Source organism: Pyrgilauda ruficollis, unplaced genomic scaffold (assembly GCF_017590135.1).
Source record: "Pyrgilauda ruficollis isolate IOZ18807 unplaced genomic scaffold, ASM1759013v1 scaffold146, whole genome shotgun sequence".
NCBI classification, from domain to species: Eukaryota; Metazoa; Chordata; class Aves; order Passeriformes; family Passeridae; genus Pyrgilauda; species Pyrgilauda ruficollis.
Genome location: NW_024513210.1, coordinates 222,873 through 245,389, shown reverse-complemented (window position 1 = coordinate 245,389; position 22,517 = coordinate 222,873). Strand labels below are relative to the sequence as shown.

Here is a 22,517-nt window from a genome sequence, read left to right as displayed (position 1 = left end):
TGGCCTCAGCTACCTCAGCGGTGGTGCCGCCGCTCACGAGCTCAGTTCAGTTCGGTCCGATCCGGTTCGGGCCGAGCCGGTTTGGCCCCGTCCAGTCCGGCTCGGCTCGGTCCGGTTCGAGGCATCCCGGCGCCGCCGCCCTCGCGCTCCCCCGCGCCCGCCCCGCGCGTGCCGAGCCCGGCCCGGCCGTTACGGCACCGCCGCCGCTTCGCTGTGAGGCGGCGGGAGCGAGCGCGGGAGGCGGCGGCGGGCGGGGGGCTCGGTGCAGGGAACAGCCGCGGCCTCCTCGCCTCAGCCGCGGGGAGGAGGGACACCGAGGAGGGGGAAGGCGGGGTGGTGGTGGGGGGGACGAGCAGAGCGTCGCGTCGCGTCGCTCGCTTCCCTCTAGGACCGCGCCGCCGGCGGGGAGGAAGGGGCGCGTCTCCCCGGAGCCTTCGTCGCCCCGCGCCCTCCTTCCCAGGCCCGGTGCCGGAGGGGGTGGGGGTGGGCGCCCCGCGGGTCCCCTCAGGCTCGGCGGTGCCCGGGGCGGGTGAGATGTCGNNCCCGGGACCCGCGTTCCGCGGGCGGGTCGGTCGCGCTGCGAGCGCGGGGTGGGGGCCGCCGCCCCGCGGGCTCGCTCGGCGGCCGCGTTCCCGCACGGGTCCGTGGGGATCGGCGGTGGCTGTGGGGGCTGATCTTCACGTGATGGAGCCAGGGGGGTGTGTGGCTGGCGTTGGGTCTGGCAGCAAGATCTTCCCAACTAGGTTTCCTCTCCCCTTTTGTTTTCCGGTGTTTAAAAAAGAGCTGGTGGCACATCGGTGTCTTTACTGCCCGAAATCTTACCAGGGGTTCCGTGTTCCAAGCGTGCCACTCTGTTAATCTTGGATTGATTCCATAATTTAAGCAAGCATCCTCTAGACATGTTATTTTGGTTTGGGTTTTTTTTTTGTTTTTTCTTTTATTTTTTGTCACCGTTTGTAAACCGCTGTGTATTTTCTGTGGCAGCGTGGGTTTTAATGCATGGGAGGAGTACATGCTCCTAATGCATAGGAATACACGCTTCTGAACTGAAACGTACTTTTCTCCAGTCTCATCTGAATCCTAAGGGTTATTCTGGGGGAGAGGTTTAAAGGCTCACAAATAAATAGGAATAGTTTTTGTAGGTTTAGAAACTTAATTTCCTCATATGTTCCCCTGTGGGTACAGTTTATCTATCCATTGAACGCACATTCTTAAGTAAAAGAACAAACTGCTTAGATTTGTGGGATTTTTCCCCTTAATATTGGTTTCTGTGATAGTATATTTATGTAAAATACTTAAAGTTGCACATTTCCCCTAATTATGTTTATGTTATCATTTTGTTTTGACTTTGCTTACTGTTTTGAATAGCACCTTTTCTTCCTTTGGGATTTAGTTTATTTCATACCTTTGTATGTTTATGTCTAATAGGGATGTTTCTTCTTTTTTCTTTTTCCTCCCTAGGTGTTGGTGACTTCAGTCATTTAGGGGTTTAGTTCTGAGGAAGTAGAGACACAAGGATTGAGTTTCTTTTACATAGAAAGCTACAGCTCTTCACCAGTACTCTTTTTACTCCTTCCCATCCTTCCCTGCTCCGTAGGGAAGAACAATTTGGGAATTATTTTAAACATTCATTTACTCTCCCTTCCCTCCCTCAGAAATCTGCCCTGGTCCCAGAGGCATCCGCTAGACAGTGCCTGACAGGACCAGGAGAACATTATCATTGCTTGCTTGCTTTGGGAGCTTCAGTAGTACCCTTCCCTCCTTTGGGGTGTAGTGCAGGGAGGCATCCAGAAGACTTCCGTGCCACCCTTTTTGCTTAGTGTAGAGGATCCAGGAAAAGGGGTACCTAGCAAGACACGTGACCTCCTTAAGGGAGCCAGAACTGAAGCAGCACTTGGCACGCTGAAGGAAACACCCATCTTTGGTGTCTTTTTCGTCTTCCACTCCTTCCTCACCAAATTTCTGGTAAGTCTCTTCAGCCCATTCATTCACGCAGTGCATGTTTCCCTTCCCCCACTCCAGGCGCTGGGAGAGGCATGCACAGAGGCTGTGGGGTGGGGGAAGGGAGGAGGGAAAACTGGCTGTGTACACACGGATCGGGGAGGAGAGGGGGCATATTGTACCACACTGCGGGGGAACCTGGCACAGGTGGAAAAGCAGCTGATGTGGGAGGAAATGGTGTGTTTTATTTGCACACGGGCTTGCGTGCGCACCCAGGGACAGTGGAGGGGCGTGAAAAAGCTGAGAGCCTGTTGGAAAAAATACCAAGACCAAAGTAGAAGCATGGCTGATGCTGACCCGTACTGGGCTCACGTTGCGGGGAGGAAAGAGAATGGATTATTCGGTGGTGATCGGGAAGTGGGGTGTGTGAATGAGGAATCTTGCCTTCTACTTGCAAGCATGAATACAGAGGAGGAAAGATGGGGGGTGTGGATGTCCGCCTTTCAGAGGCAGCTGTGCCTGGGAGGATTGCTGCTAGCATCTTGAACATCACTCAGTGCAAAGGTGGAGACGAGGAGATGAAAGCCATCATGGGGAGTGCAGTTGCCCGTCTGCAGGGGTGGGAATGAATGGGAACAATTAATATATTCCCATATCCTTTGGCTGTTGCAATCTGCAAATCTCAGAGGGAAAAGGAGGTGAATACTGTGATGTGCTTTCAAAGAGGTGTGCTTGGGGTTCACCTGCCTGCAGAGACTTTCAATTCTCCGATGCATGTGTAGAGGGTGGATGATAATGCAGCAGCAGTGGACAGATTGTGCTGCAGCTTATAATATATTATATAAAATTCATTTAAATAAATATTTTAATTTTTCAGATTCTTCAGCTTTTAAAAATGTGTTCTTTCCAAAGATTCTCAAACAGTTATGTGACAGTCTTAGGAAAACTAGTTTCTGGTACGTAAAAGAGGAATTTTTCTTGATGTTGGCCTTAAGCATCACCATGAAGCAGCATTGTCAGGAACGAGTTGACTTATTTTGGATTTATTTTTCTAAAGATGTCAGTTCTTTTCTCCTTCACCATGTGATATATTCATCATCCATACATATTTCGTAACATTTTCTTTAGATGATCATCATTATGGTACCTTTGTGTGGAAAAAAATATCACTTGTGCTTTATGCTCGAAACAGCTGTGAACTGTTTGCAGACCTGCTCTCCCTATGACATAGAAAGTCCCATTTCTGGGATGTTTCAAATGCTGCTCTCTTCTCATTAAGATGAGACAGAGGCTTCCATGACAGTGCATGATGGATTACATGCTGGGTCATGTGCTGGACAACTGTTCATTAGCTGTTTAACTAGTCTGCTATCTAAGACTGACTTTATAATTCAGGTCTGCCTTGAGGTGTCTCCAGAAGGAGATAGCTTGCAAGCATCTGCCAACCATTCTTAGGTCTTCACTGTCTTGAAATGCATCCTTCCAGCCATTCTAGAAACTGCTGCAATGGTAGGGATGATTAGTTTGTTGGAAATGTGTACTTAGTTTCAAGCCTTATCTAATTTATGATGAAAAGGAAGTCAAAATACCTTTTCCAGCTTGAATAGCACTGTTCTGAAAATTAGTATTAAGTGATAAACATTAATGGCGTTAATGTTACTCATAGTGAAGTGAGTGCTTGGAGCAATGTTTTTCCTAGTTTTCCATTTCCCGTGGCGGTTGTGACTGTCAGTCTCTTGCTCATTCCTTCTCAGTTCCCTGAGATTTTTATTGTCAGTATCTCAGCTGTAGGGATTAAACATGGCTAGAGGTATGCTAAAACTAAGGCTGGGTTTTACCTCTTTTAAACACTGAAATCTGTGGAGTTTGTGTTACCTGCACAGTGCTGTAACTGAGAGTCTGAGCCAAGCTCTAAAAAAGGGGTGATTCTGGGAGGGGCTGCTGGCAATAACTGTTCCACTAAGGTGTTTCCCAGATCCCTCTGTGGGCAGTGGCAGTGTGCTGCACATCAGATCACAGGTCGAGCAGGTGGAATAGCTAGATCACATTGATCCTTGATGCTATAAACATCTGGGATTCCATTCATTATTCCCATAGAGGGAAGGCGCCTGGACTTTTTAATTTACAAAAGCATTGAGTAGTTGCATTGTGAACAAAAAGAATGTAGAACTTTTTTTTCCATACTAGATACCTTTGATCTTACACATTTATCAAAAATACATTAATTAATCAGTGTTTCCTAAAAATTGATTTCTTGCTTCATCTTAAGGGAAATACATCGTGGTGAAAAAGAAAAAGAAACTATTCTATTTTTCTCCTGCTTTTGGGTGTTGAAGACAGGAGAACAAGTAAATGAGCCATGGAGACCAATCTCCCATTCCTGGAGGGAGAGGGAGGTCTCTAATCTTCTCCGTGAAGAGAACACCCCCTTCAAGGCAAAAAGAGTGGTCTTCAGAGAAGATTTCCAGATCTCTCTAGACAGCTGATCTGATTGGCTGAATTCCCTGTTATTTCAATAAAACATATTCATATATGATGTAAAGTCGAAAAGGAGCACAGTGAGTGCTTTTGTTAAAACAGCTGCTAGAGGTGTACTGCAGATTGAAGGAATGTGGGAGGAAATAGGTTTGCATGTGCTAGGGGAGGGAAGGAAGCTGCTCTGTGATTGCTGGAGTAAGGCCTGGCTTAAGCAGGATAAGGGGGCCACAGCTGAAAGTTGAGGTGAGCGTTCATTCCCTCTGTAAATTGCAAGGAATCTGTTCCAGGCAGTGTATTCCTGAAGCAGCTGTGGCAGTGTCTGCTTGGCTGGTGTGACACACAGTTTGATTTTTATCATAGACCTTTTACTTTGATACCACTCTTTTCCCTCTCCCAGTCTGTTACATGCAGTTAAGTTTATGATTATTTTTTGCCTTCTAATTTCATAAATCTGTGAAATAGTTATGGAAAGATTGTACTTACTTTGACTGTAGTAGCTCTGAGTGAAAAGTGCACTTGAAGTGGCCATTTTGCAGTTATTTAAACATCTGCTCTTCCCCTTATATATACCATAGTTACTTTGAAATAGATGCTCTCATGGATTAGGAAGTATTCTCTGCACACCCAGCATTGTCTGAGGCTGTGTCTTTTAGATTGAAATGGGTGGAGCTGGTTTTCAGGGAAGAATTCTGGCAGTAAGATCCAAATTCAGAGCATAATGCTTTTGTGCATCTGACTGCAAGGCCAGCTTTCCTCCTACAAACCATTTTCTTGAGAATGTGGAAGGGATTTTTAAGATGTTTGGGTTAATAGGGTAAATGCAAGTTTTGTTATGTGAGATTTTTTACACAATGAAAATAGATTATAAGGTGAGGCTGAAACTGATCACAATATATTCTGATTTTAGGAGCAGAATGTTAGAAAAAGAAATTCTTTTGGGTAGAAAAAGAAAGATGGTATTGGATTGGAGGTGAAGGATCCAAGATTTAGGACTGTTAGTTTCTGTCTCTGCTGCTGGCTTGTAGCTTGTTCTAAAGTGAGCTTCTCAGTCTTTATTTGCAGATTTGAGATTGTTGCCTGCCTTTCTTACAATAAGATGGGAGCTTTCGAATATACATTTATAAAACCATTAAGATTTTGAGCAAATGACATGTAGTATTAGGAGAGAGATGAATAGCCATATCCAAGGCGTTTTTATACACCTGCTGGTTTAATATCCTCATTGATATATATGGATGGCCCTTCTTGACAGTGTTGTAATTTCTTTCAAAAGTAGATGATGGAGGAAAGAGAATAATATATATTTTATCTTTCTTCTTTGATTATTTGCTGATTTTTAAGGAATTAAGTGCTGAAATTACAGTCAGGGAGAGGTGATGGTGTATTTAAGGGGGTGGAGGTGGGGCCTCATAGAGAAGAGATTTGAGAAAAATTGAAGCAGATTGGCAAAGAAAGCAAAAATGGGGAGAAAATACTTGGTTCTCGTATTAGCATTAGAACCGGTACTGAGGGGGAAAAAGCCTCAAACCACAAAAGCCCAAATTAAAACCCTAAGCAGGCAGAAAATACAGTTTCTGATGATGTTTTGTGATTTATGTTTTGGTTATTTTTTTTTTTTCTTTAGCGCTGAGGAAGCGTGTGTGGTGTGTTTTCCATGGCCTCGGCGTTCTCCCGCTGTTGTGTGGGACGCGCCCGTGCGGGCCGGGGCAGAGCGGCGCTGCCCGGCAGGGGCGGCAGGTGGCGCTGCTGGGCCCCCGCTGCAAATGGCAGCGCTGAGGGGCAGTGCCCGCCGCCCCGGGCTGGGCCCGCCGCGGGGCATTCCTGCCGAGCGCTGCGTGTTGTTCCAGGAAGCTCCGTGTAAACCACCGCGTCCACACATGCATTGCTGAGGGAGACACAAGTGGGGCAGGGTCTGAGAGATGTCAGCCATTGCCCAAGCCTCATCTTGCCCTTTTCACTTCGAGCTGCTTTGAAGAACAAAGAGGTTCTTGGAGAGATCAAAAGATACTTTTTATAACCTCCCACACCCATTTTTCTGCAGGGAGCAAACACTCTTTTCCTGCTTTACCTTCAACATCTTGACTGCATTGAAAGGCTGGTCTGGATCTGTGATTGTCTTTCCATAGCTTCTGCCTTTTTCCAGTCTGTTAGTATGAAGAACTGTAGTCCTTCGCTTTGTTATTGCACCTCATTTACCAAATCAATGAGAAAAAAGTCACAGTCTTTGTGTGTTGTTACTGTGGTTGTCAGTACCAGGAATAAACATGTCCACTGAAAATTTTATTTTCTTATTAAGAAAAAGCTGTTGTGGTAGAAAAAAAAATAGTTTTTTAATGCTAGAAAAAAAACCTAGATAGTTCTTATGGTTGTAACCAAACAATCCTTTTTTCCCAAGACCTGCTGCAGAAACAAAATTTTTTGTAATAACATGTGATAGCAATTACGTACTGAAGGTGTTTTTGTATTTACATTGTCTGCTGGCAGCAGTCATTATGACTACTAGGCAAAACTCCTGTTTCTAGCTCAGAGTTCAGTTCTGCTAGGAACTTGTGTCAGTTATATTGGTGAAAGTTACGATTTTTCAATCTTTGTTTTAATAGGAAAGTTTAAAGGTGGCACAGAAAACCATGCTGGTTGTCTCCAGAATTCCGATTCCCTACACCATGCTTGTCTTTTTTGAACATAAAGGAGTAGTCCATTTATGTACCTGTAACTTGTTTACAGCTTTAAAAATAATTCAGTAAAAATATATTCTGTCAAAAATAGTCCAAGTCCTCCAAAGCAAAAGGAGCAGTACCATGCTATTACCTGTTCGAACCCAATTGAAATTCTTCAATTTGAACTGTTTTTTTGGTTCTTGGTCCTGAATTCATTAGTGCTGTTTATGTATAAAGGTGATTCAAAACAATTTATTTGAACCAAGACAGGGCTGCCACTGAAACTCTGGCCTTGATTTTCCTTTATTTTACATGTGTTAATGTTCTGTATTCCTGGCATTTTGTTGATGCTCCTTGTTCCATTGGTTTTTCCATTATGTGTTCTGGATACTACTTAATATATTTTCTAAGTATATCTCACGGCAGATGTGAAATATTTGTGAGAGCAAAACAGCAAGATAGTTACCTGGAAGATTCTGTGGGAATGAGTTTCTGTTCTGGTCTGCTTTTTTAACATAAAGAGTTTGTTGCCCTCCTCTTCCATATGTGGTGGAAGGAGACAAATCAAGTCTGTCACTGGGTATTTTAGCAGTGCCTAGGAGAAGGGCGGAGTTATTTCTCTGGAAGGAATGATCCTAATCATGAAGTTGAAATTCTGGCCTTCAGATGTGGCCATTCAAATTGTTTTCAGTTACATCTTTGTGTACTTCTTGAGGGGAAAGCTGGGATGAGGACCAAGACCTAATTTCTAGCATTTAACATTCATGGAATGTAAATGGATTTGTTTCTGTAGTTGGTACTTTTGGTTGCAGAGTAGGTGTAGACATTGTTTTGCCTCTTGGAGGTTGGAAGCTGAAGTCTGTTGAAACAGAGTGGCTTGTGCAGAGGAAGTGGGACTTAGTACAGCAGGGATCATGAAGATAAGAGCCTGTGTACTCTAACAGAGTCTCGTCTTCTCCACTGTCTAGCAGTTCCATTGGAAGGAGGCCTTGAAGGTTGCGAGACAAGTCCAAGATGTGCAGCTCCGTTGCTCCCAGGCTGTGGTTCTTAACGGACCGCCGCATCAGAGAAGATTACCCTCAGCAGGAGATCCTGAGAGCACTGAAGGCCAAGTGCTGTGAAGAGGAGCTGGATTTCCGGGCCTTGGTGATGGATGAAGTGGTGCTGACCATTGAGGATGGAAATCTTGGTGAGAATGAGCTAAGGCTGGGAGTGTGCTGAAGGGGTACTTGGGAAAATATTGTAAAATGGAGCATTGGTATTATTTAATAACAGATTTCATGTGTGCCAGACTACCTATCATTCATCATCTAAATCATGTAGATGTACATCACACAGTATTTTTTTTTAGAATGTATTGTGTTAATCAAATATAATTGTTCAGTTTGCTAATTTGCATTAGAACCACTTTTGCCTTCCCTCTGCAGAAAAGAGAGGAGGATTGTTTCATTTTGGTGAGTCCAGGGTAAGGACTACAGGACCCCTGAATTAATAAGGAATCATGGAGCTCAGTTTTTGCTTCAGTTCTTAAACTTTGTGGGTCGCATTTAAGAGTTTCAGAGGGACTTTTTTCTTCTGTTTGTGTTCTGGCTCCGTTATAGAAAATACTGGAAATAATCTAAAAGGAATTTTCAATGAACAGTATGAATTGTCATGGCAGTAGAGATTATCATGTGATGTAACTAAAGCACGCTGCTGTATGGATGTGGTGTTATGTGAATTCCAAAAAAGAGCAGTGCTGATAAAGTGTGTACATCAAATAATTTGAGCTATTACTAGAATTTACAGTGTTTAAAACTTAATGGTAAGATTTCTGTTCTATTTTCCTTCTAGCTTTTTTTTTTTTTTTTTCTGTGGTGATTAAAAAGGAAAAGTAAAATGTTAAGTTGCATTAGAAATGTTAAGTAAAAGGATTATTACTATCTTATTACTTACTATTACTGTAGATAGTAAGCTTATGTGATGGGAAGATACTAATACCACCAATGTCAAGCTGTGTAACACATATAATTTATTTTTGTTTCAACATTTTTTAATTTGGATTTCGTAAAGCAAGTAGATTGCAGAGGGTTTTTTTACCTTTAACTCTTTAATTCCTCTTCCCCATTTTTCAGTCAAAAAATGTGTTGCTGGAGACCCAGGGAAGAATTACATTTCTGAAAGTTGTATTAGAGTAATTCTGTGTGGGAAGAAAATAGGAAAGTACCCTCAGCCATGAAGAAGAGGCTGCCATGTATACCTTGTTCCTCTTTGGGAAATCATATGTGGGAGGGGAATCATAAAACTGACTCTGGGGAAGAACTTTGGTCAGAATTTATACCCTGTTTTGGCAGGAATCAATCAAGTAAAAACACATGCATGGTAAATCCAGTGTTTTTTATTCTGGTATTTCTAAACTTCTGTTTACTTATTTTGTCTTTTAATCTGAGGATCCTTATGATTTTTATCACAGATAGAAATTCTGTAGGATATCTTCAAATCAAGGTAACTTCTTGTCAGAAAGTCTGAGCTCTGAGCGTGCTTTCCTTTGGACAGCGTGTAATGGGAACACAGCCATCCTGGACTGTAGCTGCAGTCTCTGAGATGCACAATTAGTCCTTCAGCACTTCAGTACTGTTTTTTATTTCTTGGTGATTTCTTCTTTTCTGTCTATTCTTGGGGAATTAAATAGGGCAAGTGTGAATTGTGGACCTTTCTGCTCTCTTCTGTCTAACGTCTCATAGTGCTGTGTCTATTGCAAGGAAAAGATAAAAGTAATACAAGTTGGAAAACTAATATTGAAGAATGTGTAGTCCAAGAAAAAGAAAATTTAAGAAAATTACTTGAACAAAATACAAGAAAAGGGAAGTTATTCTCGTACAAAGTGTTCATTCAATATGATGTAAATAACTGACCATTTGAAAAAGAGTGAGATAAAAATGCTGAAAGATCGTGGATAGAATTTTTTATAATTAGTCTGGTCTGTCCCTGAGGGGTGGGAATTTTGTCAAACAATTATTTCTCTTGGAGATAAATGAAAAATCTTCCCTCTTAATTTTCCAGCTGTGTTTTTTCTAGAGGTTTTGCACATGCTTTGATAAAGATTTCTGCTAGAGGACACAAGCAAAAGCTTTATGTTTCATTTTCCTTTTCAAAAACCTCAGTTGGCCTAGAAAAAGGTGTCCTGTAACAAAATCTAGGAGGTAGTGCATTCTGTACCCTTTTGGTTATCTACTGTTGTGTGTGGGATCCAGGTTGAGTAAAATTTTCTATGACATAGAGGAGTTGATGAACAGAATGTATCTTCAGTGGATAATCATGTGCTTTTGTTTTCTTTTCTATTATTATTTGTCTTGAAAGCTTGGCAATTCAAGGCTAAAACTCTGAAGGTAATACATGATATTGGAGGAAGTAATAGTTGGTTTTTTTCCCATATATTCACACTTTGATTGGAGCATTTTTGGTCCTTTAAAACCAAGACAATTTCTTAAGTAAATTGTTAGAAGAATGTTAAATTTACACAGTTAAGTTGGATACTACAGGGTGCTATTTAAAACCTCAGAAATGTGGTATTTCTTTAGATTATAGAGTCAGTAATCCTTCTTGTGGGCTTGCTGACTGTCAGGAACATGACTGGAGACTTCAGAGACCAAAAATTCAGTATTAAAAAGCTTAAATTATTTACTTTTTGCTTCATTATTACTTACATAGGGGTAGAGTGGAAAAGACACTTCTAAATTTAGGAAAATTGAGCAGAACCATGGGATACATACATGTGAAAATTGTCCCTTCCACAAACCACACAGTTTATACCTGAACAGTAGAGCACACTGATGCAGGTATCGCTGATGCCCAGGCCAAAGTCAGAAGCTTTTGTGATGCTGAGATTTACAAAATTTGTGTCTGTCAGATATGACAAGATTTGCCATGGCCAAAGAGAAAGGGGGAGGAGGGGGCGTTGTTTCACTCAGTGGATTCAGCAGCAGCCACTCCTTGGGGCGCGTCTCTGCTGTACTGCAGGGCCAGATGGGAAGTGTGGCTGGATTCCCAAAGCAAACCAACAATGTAGGCCCAGCAATCCCTGCTAGTTCCTTTTCTTTCACAGCTGAAACTCAGGAGGAGCCAAAATCCGAAGCAGCCCATTCAGTCCCGTATCACCAGCCACATGATGAGCTGTATACAGCTCAAGATCCACATTAGGTACCTCAACACAGCATGAGTCCAGAAGTGATTGTAAATGCAAGTTAAAAGATGTAGAATTAAAGTTTTTCCTTTCTAGTCTAAAAGGAAGTTCTTAAACTGATTTATGCTTAAACGGTTTTGAAAATAAGGTCAACAAGTATTTTTTGAAATTAACTGTGGTTTATGCCTTACTTGAATAGGTGTCTGCTTACCCAAGCCATGCACTCCTTTATCTTTTCCACAGTGGCAGTAGTACTCTGTAGATTTCCAAGGCAAAAGCTGAGAAAAAATAAGTGGAAGAGTAGAGCTGTATAAATAATTTTTTTTCGGCTTCTATGGTGGGTTGGGCATCCTGAGATGGTTACTGAATCAGACGTGCACAACATTGTTGCACAGGAATGGACAAGACTTCCTGTATGGAAAAAAGTGGAGGATGATACTGGGCAGGTTTGATTTAAACTTGCACTGTGTAGCTGTATGCTAAGTTTCTTAAGAGCTAAATTCTTGAAACTAACCAGTCTAGGACAATCTACTGCCAAGTGGAGCAGCTGTGTTCCTTTTGTCCCTTTCCAGCATTGTTCTTGCTGCTTACCTTGTAAAGGACTTCGTGTCTCTCTTGGCTTGCTTTCGTGTTGTACCTCAGGTAATTAAAAAAAAAAGGTTTACCAAATTGCCTGCTGCTTTGCAGGATCTTGCATTTATGTGAGTTGAGTTGGCCAACCCAATGGAAGATTAACTCTGCCAAATAATTAACAGTTTTCTGTTGGAATAGATTGGTGCACTAACCCTTTTTGTGGTCACACAGTTCCTAGCTCTGGTGCACAGGCAAGGAAGAATGGGGTTGTTCTTTCAGGGAATGGCTTGTATTTATGTTGATTTAGTTATAGCTCCAGAAATACTTCAAAACAGGAATTTTCTTGTGGTTGGGATGTCTGATAGTGTCAGCTTTAGGATTATTTTGTTTGTGCATGGCATTTGGTATTTACCAGATGTAAGGATTACAAACTGAAATGTCTAGTTTTCTAATCTAGTTTGGCAATTCCTATATTTATTTGAAATACAAATACAAATAGCGAGTAGTGGAACAAAACTCTGCAGGACATTTTTTAGACATTTATTTGAAGTCTTAGCAGTGAGTTCTGTCAAAATGTGTACTTTTAAACTATATGTCTAAGTTTGCTAATGCAGTGATTTAACAGGCTTGAGGATTTGCAGGTAAACAAATTACAGCTTGTGAGCAGCAGTGTTTAGTGTGGGATGAGGTGCAGGTGGAGGAAGCTGGTAGGAAAATCCCACCCTATAGGGGGACTTCGTGGACAAGAGACAAAACATACCCATGGGTTGTCTCCTCATTCTGAATATTCTTTCTTCTTCCCTGTGTCTAGGATTGAGTAGTACCTTTCCCCACAGACTCCACACCTCACCTGAAGGGCAGCATGAACTATTCTTTTGTGAAGAAAATGTTAGGGAAATTTGGATCCTTCCCTCAGTAATATGATATATAGTAATATTTTCATTAAAATTTTTTGCTACCAGAACAGCCAAAATTGGAATTCACTGAGTCAGCAATTTACTTATACCTTTATTGTAGATTTTTGGAATCTCCTTATTTTCTGATACTGTCCTGTGAAGGAAAATAGTATTAAGGAAAGTTGCTTTCGTGAACTTTGAACTATTGGAAGATAGGGGTTCCAGTGTGTGCCTGAACTTTGCAATAGAAGGCAGTGTCTTGTTTAAGTCTTCCATCTTGCAAGATGTGCTTTTGTTTCGTATGATCAGCCCTTCATTTCTTATTTAGTTTGAACTAGTAATGAGTAATTGTGATCTTTGATTTTTTTTCACACACTGGATTAGACATAATTTAAAATAAACATGGAGGAATTGGCATATTTGGAAGATTTCTGTAAAGTAGAGAAAGCTGGGGGGAAAAAAGTAAGGTGGATAACAAATTCTTGTGTTATCATGTAATGGTAAGAAAAACTCTTTGAATCAGCTAGATCCATGGTAAGAGAGGGCTTTTACATATGAAATAGTTTCCATATCAAAATGATAAAACTCTTAATATTTTTGTAAGTCACCTAAAGACTGTCTTCTATCATACAACAGGGAACATAGTCATGTCCTCTTCCTTCTGGCTATTTCAGTAGTTCCCTGGCACTTGTTAGTCCAGCAGTGCACCTTAATGTGAGAGCTTTTCCTGCAGCATGCAGAGTGGCTTTGGGAGTGATGGAACAGAGGCAGGCAGCCTTGGCAAGGTGCCTTTTTGAGCACTGCAGAGTTGGCCTGTTTCCTGCTATTAACTACATCCAGAGCAGCCATTACTTCCTCTGCAGAGTTGGGAAATTGGTTTGTGACTCAAGTGAGAGCGGGAGAAGGAACTGCATTGTGTGCAAAGGACTGGAAGGTGGTTCGAAATGGAATGGATTTTGTGCTGTGGAAAGTGCTGGGCTTAGAATCACTTGAAACTTCATTTTTGATGTTCTTTCACTGTGGAAATTGATCACTTCCAGTCTGATTGGTGCTAAAACCATAAGCATTAGGCAGCTATGGGCTATATAGAGGAGATTTTGGAATGGTAGCTGTGTTTAGAGGTGAGTGTAATCTAGTATGTGACACCCCAGTATTAAATACCCAAGACAAACACATCTCCACTAGAAAAAATGTGACATTTGCTTTATTATCGTATTTTAATAACAGTGCCTTTCAACAGCTGCCATGTATGTTAAGAAGAATTGGTTTGTTTTTTTTTTCAGAACTATGACACCAAAGACAACTTTCTTATAATGCATATAGAAAGAAAGGATTTATTCTCTGTAACCATCCTGGGTGTTCTTGCAGTTTTCTTCCTTCCTGTCAGGGATTTCTATTCTTATGTGAATGATTGTCATCTTAAACGGATGCTAAAATAACAAAGGCTAACAGTGAATTTGATCTTCTCAAAATTGTTCTGTTTCTTCAGTATGTCACCAGTTGTAGATACGGGCTCAGTCCAAAGCCGCCTTGGCAAGGTAGAGGGGTAGGAATGTTTCTGCATGGAGATATTTTATTATGTTAATTTCAGAGGGTTGTGTTAAGGTCTGAAGTTTTTCATTTGCATGTGTCCTAGAACAGCCAGCCAGGAAAAGCAGACTTGTAGGGCACATCATCTTGAACATACGTGCATGTCATCATATCTGAAAATGCCAGAAAGCATTGCCAGATTTTTAATTGTTGTAAGAATTCTCAGGAGTGACCATCTGGATGATAAACAATGTAAAAAGGGACAAAAGCAAGATGAAAGAAGTGTTTCCATACATCCTAGTTGAGAAATGAAAATTAGCCTAACATTTCACAAGACAAGTCTTTAGCTGGCTAGGGGTTTCTGTGTCACTTTTCCAACAATCCCTGTTCCAGTGCTGTGTCACCTAAGCAAGTTTTGCTGGCACATTTGTCTGAGCAGTTGTATTGTGAACTGGGTCTGCATACTGATGTAGTTTTAAACCAGTGTGTTCTTGGTGGCAGGTGTTTTTTTTAGACTTCATCAGCTCTCCGAGTCAGGGGGCAACGTGGCTGCACAAACATTTCTTCAGCACTTAAATCAGAAGGGCAAACTGTGTGTTGGAGTGGGAGAGATTAGAAGATAGCACAAGTATTGATGTGAAAAACTTTATTTTATGGAACTGATGGCTATGCTTGCTTTTCCCGGATTTGTGATCAGAGGAGTACTCTTATCACTTGTTCTTTAAGCAAGGACAGTGGCTTTGACTTTGTCCACCTTTTCTCAAGTCTGGTGATTGTCCATTTGTGAATGATGGGTAGTTGATTCTCAGTGACTGTGAATGTGAGAGAGACTGGTACTGCTGCACCTTGACCAGTATTGAGATAGTATTCCAGTGTGCAGACCTGTGTTTGGATTGATAGGAACTTCTAGGAGTACCAGTGTCCATGGACAAGTCACTTAATTTTCTTATTTTTACAAAACTCTTGCATGTAAATTTTGGTGAAATACTGGTTTTAAGAATTACAGTTTCCTTTTATATGTGCCCTTTACTGCATGGAAAGAGTGGAATGAAGAGCAGAACAACAACAAAAAGAATGTCACTACTGAAATGGTCAATTATTTTTTATTTCCTTGTATTGTAAATAATTAACATTTACAATGTCATAAAAATCTGTAATGGTGTCCTTATAATGATTATTCTTTGAATAGTAGAGCTTATATGATTTCCATATCTCTAAAGATCTAGTCCATTTTACGATTAAAAGTCTGATAAAATGCCTTTTTATTTGTCAAAAGTTAAGCAAATTGAAGCAGAATGTGTTATAGGTGCTCTGACAACTTGAGCAGAATACCTGACAGCAAAGGTATTCTGCTTATGTTGTCAGAGGAACCCTGCTTGAATGACACTAATTAATTGTGTTAACTTGTAGGAAACCTTTCTTATTATACAGAAAGGTTTTCTTGCTCTGTATTTCAATATAGGGCAGGTATTGAGCTGGAAACTCTACTGTGTTTGTTACCCATCTTGACACATCTGTGAGTAAAGCATGGAAGAACAGATATTGGAAGAGACACACTAGTGATTTGATCCATTTTGTTAAGGTGTGAAGTAAAAAGACGAGGTATGCCAGTGCTCTTGATTTTTTAGCTGAGAAGGAGATTGGAGTCCACTGACAGTTATTAGCGTCAAAGATTTTGTTCACCATAATAGTTGTAATGTAACACCCATGAAATAATGTGCTCAAAATCCATGCTCTCAAATCCTGTTTCTTGGCAGTTTCTGTCTAAAGAATAATTAGATCTGGTAGGGAAACACATCAGTCAGAAGATCAATAAATATTTCCCTTGAGTTCTAAGAACTTGATTTGAAAGTATCCTCTAGGTGTCATGTCAGTTGCCTTGTTGTGTTGGTACAATGCTGGGGAACTTTGAGGGGGATGATTTCCTTTTAATTTAAGTTTTTTCAAGGACAGAAGAAGAAGTGTTTTGTAAAAAGCTGTGTAAGTGTTCTCTTTAGCTGTTCAAAATACACAGGTATGAATTGTTTGAGAAGCAGTTTAGAAATATAGCATAGACAGAGCTGTTGGAGCACAATGCAAAGGTGATTCTCATTACAGGTCCTTCTCATATGCTCACCATCACAGCACTGGGCATTCCCAGTCCCTGGGAAGGCATAAAGGGGTTTAAGTCAACTCAAGCCCATTGCTCTCTTCAAAACTCTTTTGGTTAATCGTTCTGGTTTTATCCTCCAGGTTGGGCTAAACCCTGGATACACTCCCCCATGCTGGTTTAGTTACTTTGGGAAGACATTCAGGCTCTTGCTGCTCTCCTGGACAAACATTTACACATGCAATTGATTCACTCAGCTGAGAGTCAAACAGTCTCCTAAGTGTTACAAACCTTTATCTTAAAAGCCACCTTTTGGTCTCTTTTGTCATAGAATGGTTTGAATTGGAAGGGACACCTTAAAGATCATCTCATTTCATGCTCCCTGCTGTTGCCAGGGGCACCTTCTGCTAGACCAGGCTCCTCAAAGCCCTGTCCAACCTGCCCTTAAAGAATTCTAGGGATGGGTCAGCCACAAATTCTCTAAGCAACCTGTGCCATTGCTTCATCACCTCATAATAAAGAATTTCCTCCTAATATCTAAAGCAAACCTACCCTCTTTCAGTTTAAAGCCATTATCCTGTCACTACGTGCCCTTTTAAATACTCACCATCTTTCTTGTAGTGTCCTTTCAGGTACCAAAAAGGTTGCAATTAGGTCACCTGAAAGTCTTCTCTGGGCTGAATATTCCCAATTATCTCAGCTTTTCCTTATGGACAGGGTGTTCCACCCCTCTAGTCATCATATAAGGTCAACTTGCTTAGCCACTGCTGTGGTCAGTCACTTCCCATATTTTCCCAGAGCTTCACAGGCACATCATGTTTGTTTATCTCTGCTGAGCCTTCCCAGGAGTTTACTGATCCATCACATGGGGAAAAGTGCTGTGGGCACATAGAATCTGGAGTCTGGGGCATTTGCATCAATGTTAGACTTGTTTAGCATCTGTCTTTGCTTGAAGTAGTGAGTACAAGTATAATTCTTCCCAGGTTCGTGCCCTGACCTTAGAGATGGAATATTTTCATCTTTGATGTGCTAGCTGTATGCTTTATGTAACACAGAGTGATATGATTCAGAGAGAGATCAGCTTAGGAAGACTCACAGTGGTCTGATGTCTGTGTCAGTATTTGGGTTCCATATCCAAATAACTGTCCTTGAGTGATGAGGTAAAAGGGTATCTTCACCACCAATTTGGCTTACTGTGAGAAGTGCCAGAATCCCTTTGTGAATCTAGTGTGAAAAGTCAAGCTGCTTCTTCCAAGGTTCTTGTTATGCTCCAGATAGTACTGTGAAGGTCTTGAATTAATGAATAGATAATTTTGGTTTCCCCACCCCCAATAAAAGTTACTTGCTTTGACATCTGAATGGTGACCTAACTGCTGAAATTGCTGGTGTCCTGACATTATGCTTACTTCCTGGTAAAGTCAGATTTATTTAAAAGTATAATTTGAGACACTCAAGATGGTAAATGGATGACATGTCCTAATTTACAATGCCTTCTTCCTTGCTTTCCAGTAAGAAGAGTGTATTGTTTTGCTTTCTATGTTATGGATGAAACAAAATAAAAACATGGTTTCGTCTGTTGGCCAGACAGGTGACACTGGTACAAAACTGTTACTTTGCCTAGTTCGGGCAAAGACATTTTGAGTTTTAGTACTGATTATGTTTTAAGTGATGTATTTATATCTGATTAAACATTGAATGAGGGTTGTTTTTTTGACATTGCAGATGGGTTTCACAATCACCCATCTTAACAGTGGGCTAAAGCATTGCATCAGATTTTTATTGCTTAGAATTTGTCCTTCCTTATTAATAATACATCTGACTCTTAAGTCTTAAACATCTCTTTGAGGGAGTCTTGTGAATTTTTTGCCAAGTCATGCAGTGGAAGGAGGACACTTCAAGGAAAAAAGAATGTTTTACCCCAAATCTTTAAGGATCTTTTTGGTAGGACAAGCTTGGAACAGGAACTCAGTTTGGCTGAAGTGGCTTTTGCTAGTGAAAGTAGGCATAAATTTGTCCCAAATTATTACCATTAAAAAAAATAATCAGTTAAGCATCTTAGAGACTTGTTTAAGCTTCACAGCTAAAACATTTGAAACATAGCTGTGTATTATGGAAAAGAAAGGACCTCTGGTGTTGTAGCCTTCTGTCTGCTGTGAGATGGAAGATACAGTTTGGTCTGAGCACACAGTTTAAAGTAGGGATCTTCTTTCATATTGGTTATACCTCTTCTCTCTGACACAAAGACCTGAATGGTCCGTCCAATATAACGGGGACAAGATGATTGAAATTGGTTTGGGACTGGGGACTCAGGTACCAGTGAAGAAAAATGTGGTGTGGAGGCAGTGTACTTGGCAAACATGCTGGAACAAGAAACAGTAACAGGAAGTGATTGCAGAGAAACTCTTGCTAGGTAAGGAGTTGCTTCCCTCATGAAGGTAATTGGAGGTTGAAACTGGGAGCACGGGTGAAAACTGAGCAAGGAGACTCAAGTGGGAAACAAGTCTGAAGGCAAGGCAGGCAAGTGAGTGGTTGCAGTGGTACTCAAAATTGCAGGCAGAGAAACGAGCAAGGAGACTCAAGTGGGAAACAAGTTGCAGTGGTATTCAAAATTGCAGGCAGAGAAACAACATGACAGTAGGAGAAATCCATGGTTTGGAAACTAACTGGAATGTCTAGGGGGATCAGTGCTATGGTGGGATGAGTGGGGAGTGAGAATTTGGGGCAGAGCAAGCTGGTCTCACCCTCACATGCTAGTCCACCGGTTACTTAGGTGCCAAGGGATGTAGTTTGCTTTTGATTATCTGCAAGTATGAAGATAAAATTCTATTATGAGTAGCAGCAAATGACTTAAGCTTAGAAATTGGCAAAATCATATTTGGAATTTTGTCTTCTTTGTTGTGTATTTGTTTTAGCTACTACATTTTAAGTTACTTAATTACTTGCTACTTTTTTGTCAGCCTCCTTAAAGTACATGATGTTCTGCTCTGGAAATGTAACTTGCAGTATGGTGGAGAGGACAATTTGTAGGATGCCTTTTTGTGATTACAAAAATTTGTGACAATTGAAGCAGAACATTGCTGGAAGAAAAAATGTTAGTCTGGTGATTTAAATTGAACTGCTCAGAAATTGCCTTTAATTGCATGTTTTTGCATTTTCTGAGTGCTCAGACTTTGGATGCTAAGATCAGCTTTGTGAACGAGCTGAATACTTAGATCCACAAATGAAGTCAATCAGAACTGCATGAGCAACTGAGAAATCATGGTGTCCTAAGTGTGGCATCTAGAATTCCTTTGTCAACACTTACCTCTGGGTTTCCCTCCCCCATATGGGAGATCAGTATAATATTCACTGATTTCCCGTGGTGTTAACAAAATTAATTATGATTGTGAATGACTTAGATATTACTGTGATAAGTACACTACATAAAACTCAAGAAGAAGTTAAGAGTGGTGTGTTTTAAGCAAGGATTTCAGTATACCAATCCATGGATTACACACTAAACAATGCAAAACGAAATACAGTCCCCAGTCACTGCTTGTTAAACGGGTGCTGTACCTTCTGTGCACATGAGGTATTTGCTATAGGAAAAAATAATGTTTGTGTAATTGAAGACAGTATGAATGTGGGGTAGTAGATCAGTGCTACAGACATCCTTAGTTCTTTTTCTAACCTTTGTGTGCTTGACTTTGTGGCAGCAATAATTTTCTCTTAATGTAGCTTTTGAATGTAATGTTGAATGCCTGTATTCTTTGTAAATAAAGTATGTGCACATAGGGACTGTGCTGGGTGCATCAACACTGTTTACTATCCAGGTTTTGAAAAATGTAGATGTAGGGGAAACCAGGAGTGCTGGAAGGATAACTAATTACTTGGGTGACCTAATACTCTTGTCTTTGAACAGTAGTCCATGGATAAATTTACCTTGAAGATAATATGTATTCTGTCAGTGAGACCAAGGAATTTTACCTAAATACCTGGGGGAGTTGCTCTTGTACCTTGCTCTCCCTTATACTTGTTTCATGAATATGTAAATTGGCATGTTCCCATTGTTATTGTACTCAGCTACTCTGGAAATTGGCTTATTCCATTCTTGGAATTCAGTTTGCATTCTTTTGACAGCACGGCTTTCAGTGTTTATATTTCATATTTTATGAGGTGCCTTGCAGGCTGTTTTTCATGGTTAAGGATATCTTCATATATATAAAAAAAGTAATATATTACTTTTGGACATCAACATGAAGTGCTGGGCCTTCTGTTCCTGGATGAGGAACAGACTCACAGGGTGAACTACATTCTTAGTTCTGTGGTCAGGCAAGATGCCCTGCTTTGAGTTGAGATTTTGCTTAATATGAAGTAGGAGGGGAGCACTAGTGAGCCTTGCTGAGCCTGCAGTGGCAGAGGCAGCTGGTTGTTATGATCATGAAATTATTTTTTGTGAGCTTCAGATTCCCTGCACCAACCACACTGTTCTAGAAAGCAGAGCCATGCAAATCTTGCCCCTCTGTGTTGTGGGGCAGCTTTCTTTCCTATGTCATGCCTTTTTCTTCAATGAAGGTTGTTGTTAATAACAGACGAGGCCATACCAAGTTCTCCTGCTAGTGTTACTATGTGTCCTTGTTCTCCTAACTCAAAGACAACATTCAGGAATATCCTGTAGACTCAGAGTAAAGGTTTAACTCTCCTTTGTCTGGAGTGTAGTCCATCTCTGCTTATTCCCAGTGAAACAGAGTTTCAGTAAGTGTATCTTTAAAATCCTTTTAAGGTTTGAAGTAGCTTTTGTTCCACAAAACTAAATTCAAACTCAACTCAGGTCCTAGAGGGGAGTATCCTTTGTGTCCCTGACAGTTTTCTGCACCTGCATCTTTCTGTGAAGGCCTGTCTTGTTGGATGACTACATCCACCAGGAAAATGAAACGATGATGTGTGAGGCCCGTTTTCAGTTGTTTCTTTAGAATGTAACAATAAAAGCTTACAACTTCTTTCCCCACTTTGTTACTTTGCTTTCCAGACGGGATTTGCCTTTACCATATATTAAATTTCTTCTTTGATGTCTTCCCAAGTTTCCTTGTGGTCAGAGAATCAGGCCTTGGGTCCTGTCTCTCCCCTGCAACTGTCAAATCTATAAAAGCACTTTCCACTTCTAGCATGAAGAACTTGATCTTTAATTTTTTAATGATTGTAAGAACTTGTCAGATGACCTTGATAGTGCAAAAGAAAGACAGGATGTTGCCCAGTGAACCCACATATCTAGTTTGAGATATGAAACAGAGCATTGTGGAGCAAGCATCCTACTGTTACAGCCAGACATAACAATAAGTAACTTAAGAGCCCGGGCATACTGCTGGAGAAGTCCCCAGAGAATCACAGGGATAATTGAGTTTGCAAGGGACCTTTAAAAGCTGTCTGGAGCAACCTTCTAGTTACAGCGGCCAACATGAAAGCTGGAGCCAGCTCTGAAGTTAGATCAGGTTGCTTGGGGGGTATGAAGTCAGGTTTTGAGTATCTCCAAGGATGAAGCTGCCACAGCCTCTCAGTCTGTCACAAAGTTAGACCACCCTCATGAGTGGGTGGTCCAAATATATGGTCACATGTGTTAGCATAGTATCAGTTGCTGGGCTCAGTCTGTCACAAAGTTAGACCACCCTCATGAGTGGGTGGTCCAAATATATGGTCACAATGTGTTAGCATGCTGTATCAGTTGCTGGACTCTTGTCTAGCTCTGTGCACTCCAAAGCAGTGCTGCATGCATGTGATCTGCTCCTTTGTGTGGGGCACAAACCCTTCTCATATTCACAGCCTGTCCTTCTAAGGGAGTCTTTACCCGTTCACCACAGTACCTCAGGCATGCAAACTATCCTAAGCTGCCAATTGAGGAGAGATTGTGGGTTGAAGTCATGGTAAGTGCAGGTAGAAAGGTAGAAATAACTTAGTATTGACTGAAATTTTTGAAATGTGCATGTTCATATCCTGCTTCCTTTTGTTTTTCTGTCAATCTTCCCAGGATCATTCTGGCCTAAGACTGAAATGGTTCTTTGTGCACTCCTCCTTACATGCTTGGGACTAAAGGTGAGGCAGGATTCTGAAAGTGCATGCCCTTTGTGGATGCTTTGAGTTGAATAAGTTCAGTGGTTGCAGGCAGAAAAGATTCTGTAGATGTAAACTGCATGTCTTATTGCTTGTAATTGTTAGTC

At 41.1% G+C, this 22,517-nt stretch overlaps 1 protein-coding gene across 2 annotated transcripts in view; it reads left to right on the top strand.

Moving 5' to 3' along the window:
* Window positions 1-408: 408 nt before the first annotated feature.
* Window positions 409-22,517, top strand: part of RIMKLB (ribosomal modification protein rimK like family member B) — a 41,120-nt gene continuing 19,011 nt past the window's right edge. Inside the window, exons 1-3 of one of the 2 annotated variants that reach the window (XM_041460636.1) lie at window positions 409-529; window positions 1,462-1,965; window positions 8,048-8,265. In XM_041460636.1, the coding sequence (XP_041316570.1) occupies window positions 8,091-8,265 (175 nt within the window). In that variant the 5' untranslated portion in view covers window positions 409-529; window positions 1,462-1,965; window positions 8,048-8,090. Of the gene's footprint in view, window positions 530-1,461; window positions 1,966-8,044; window positions 8,266-22,517 lie in introns of both variants that reach the window. The other variant, XM_041460635.1, reaches the window with a different exon arrangement.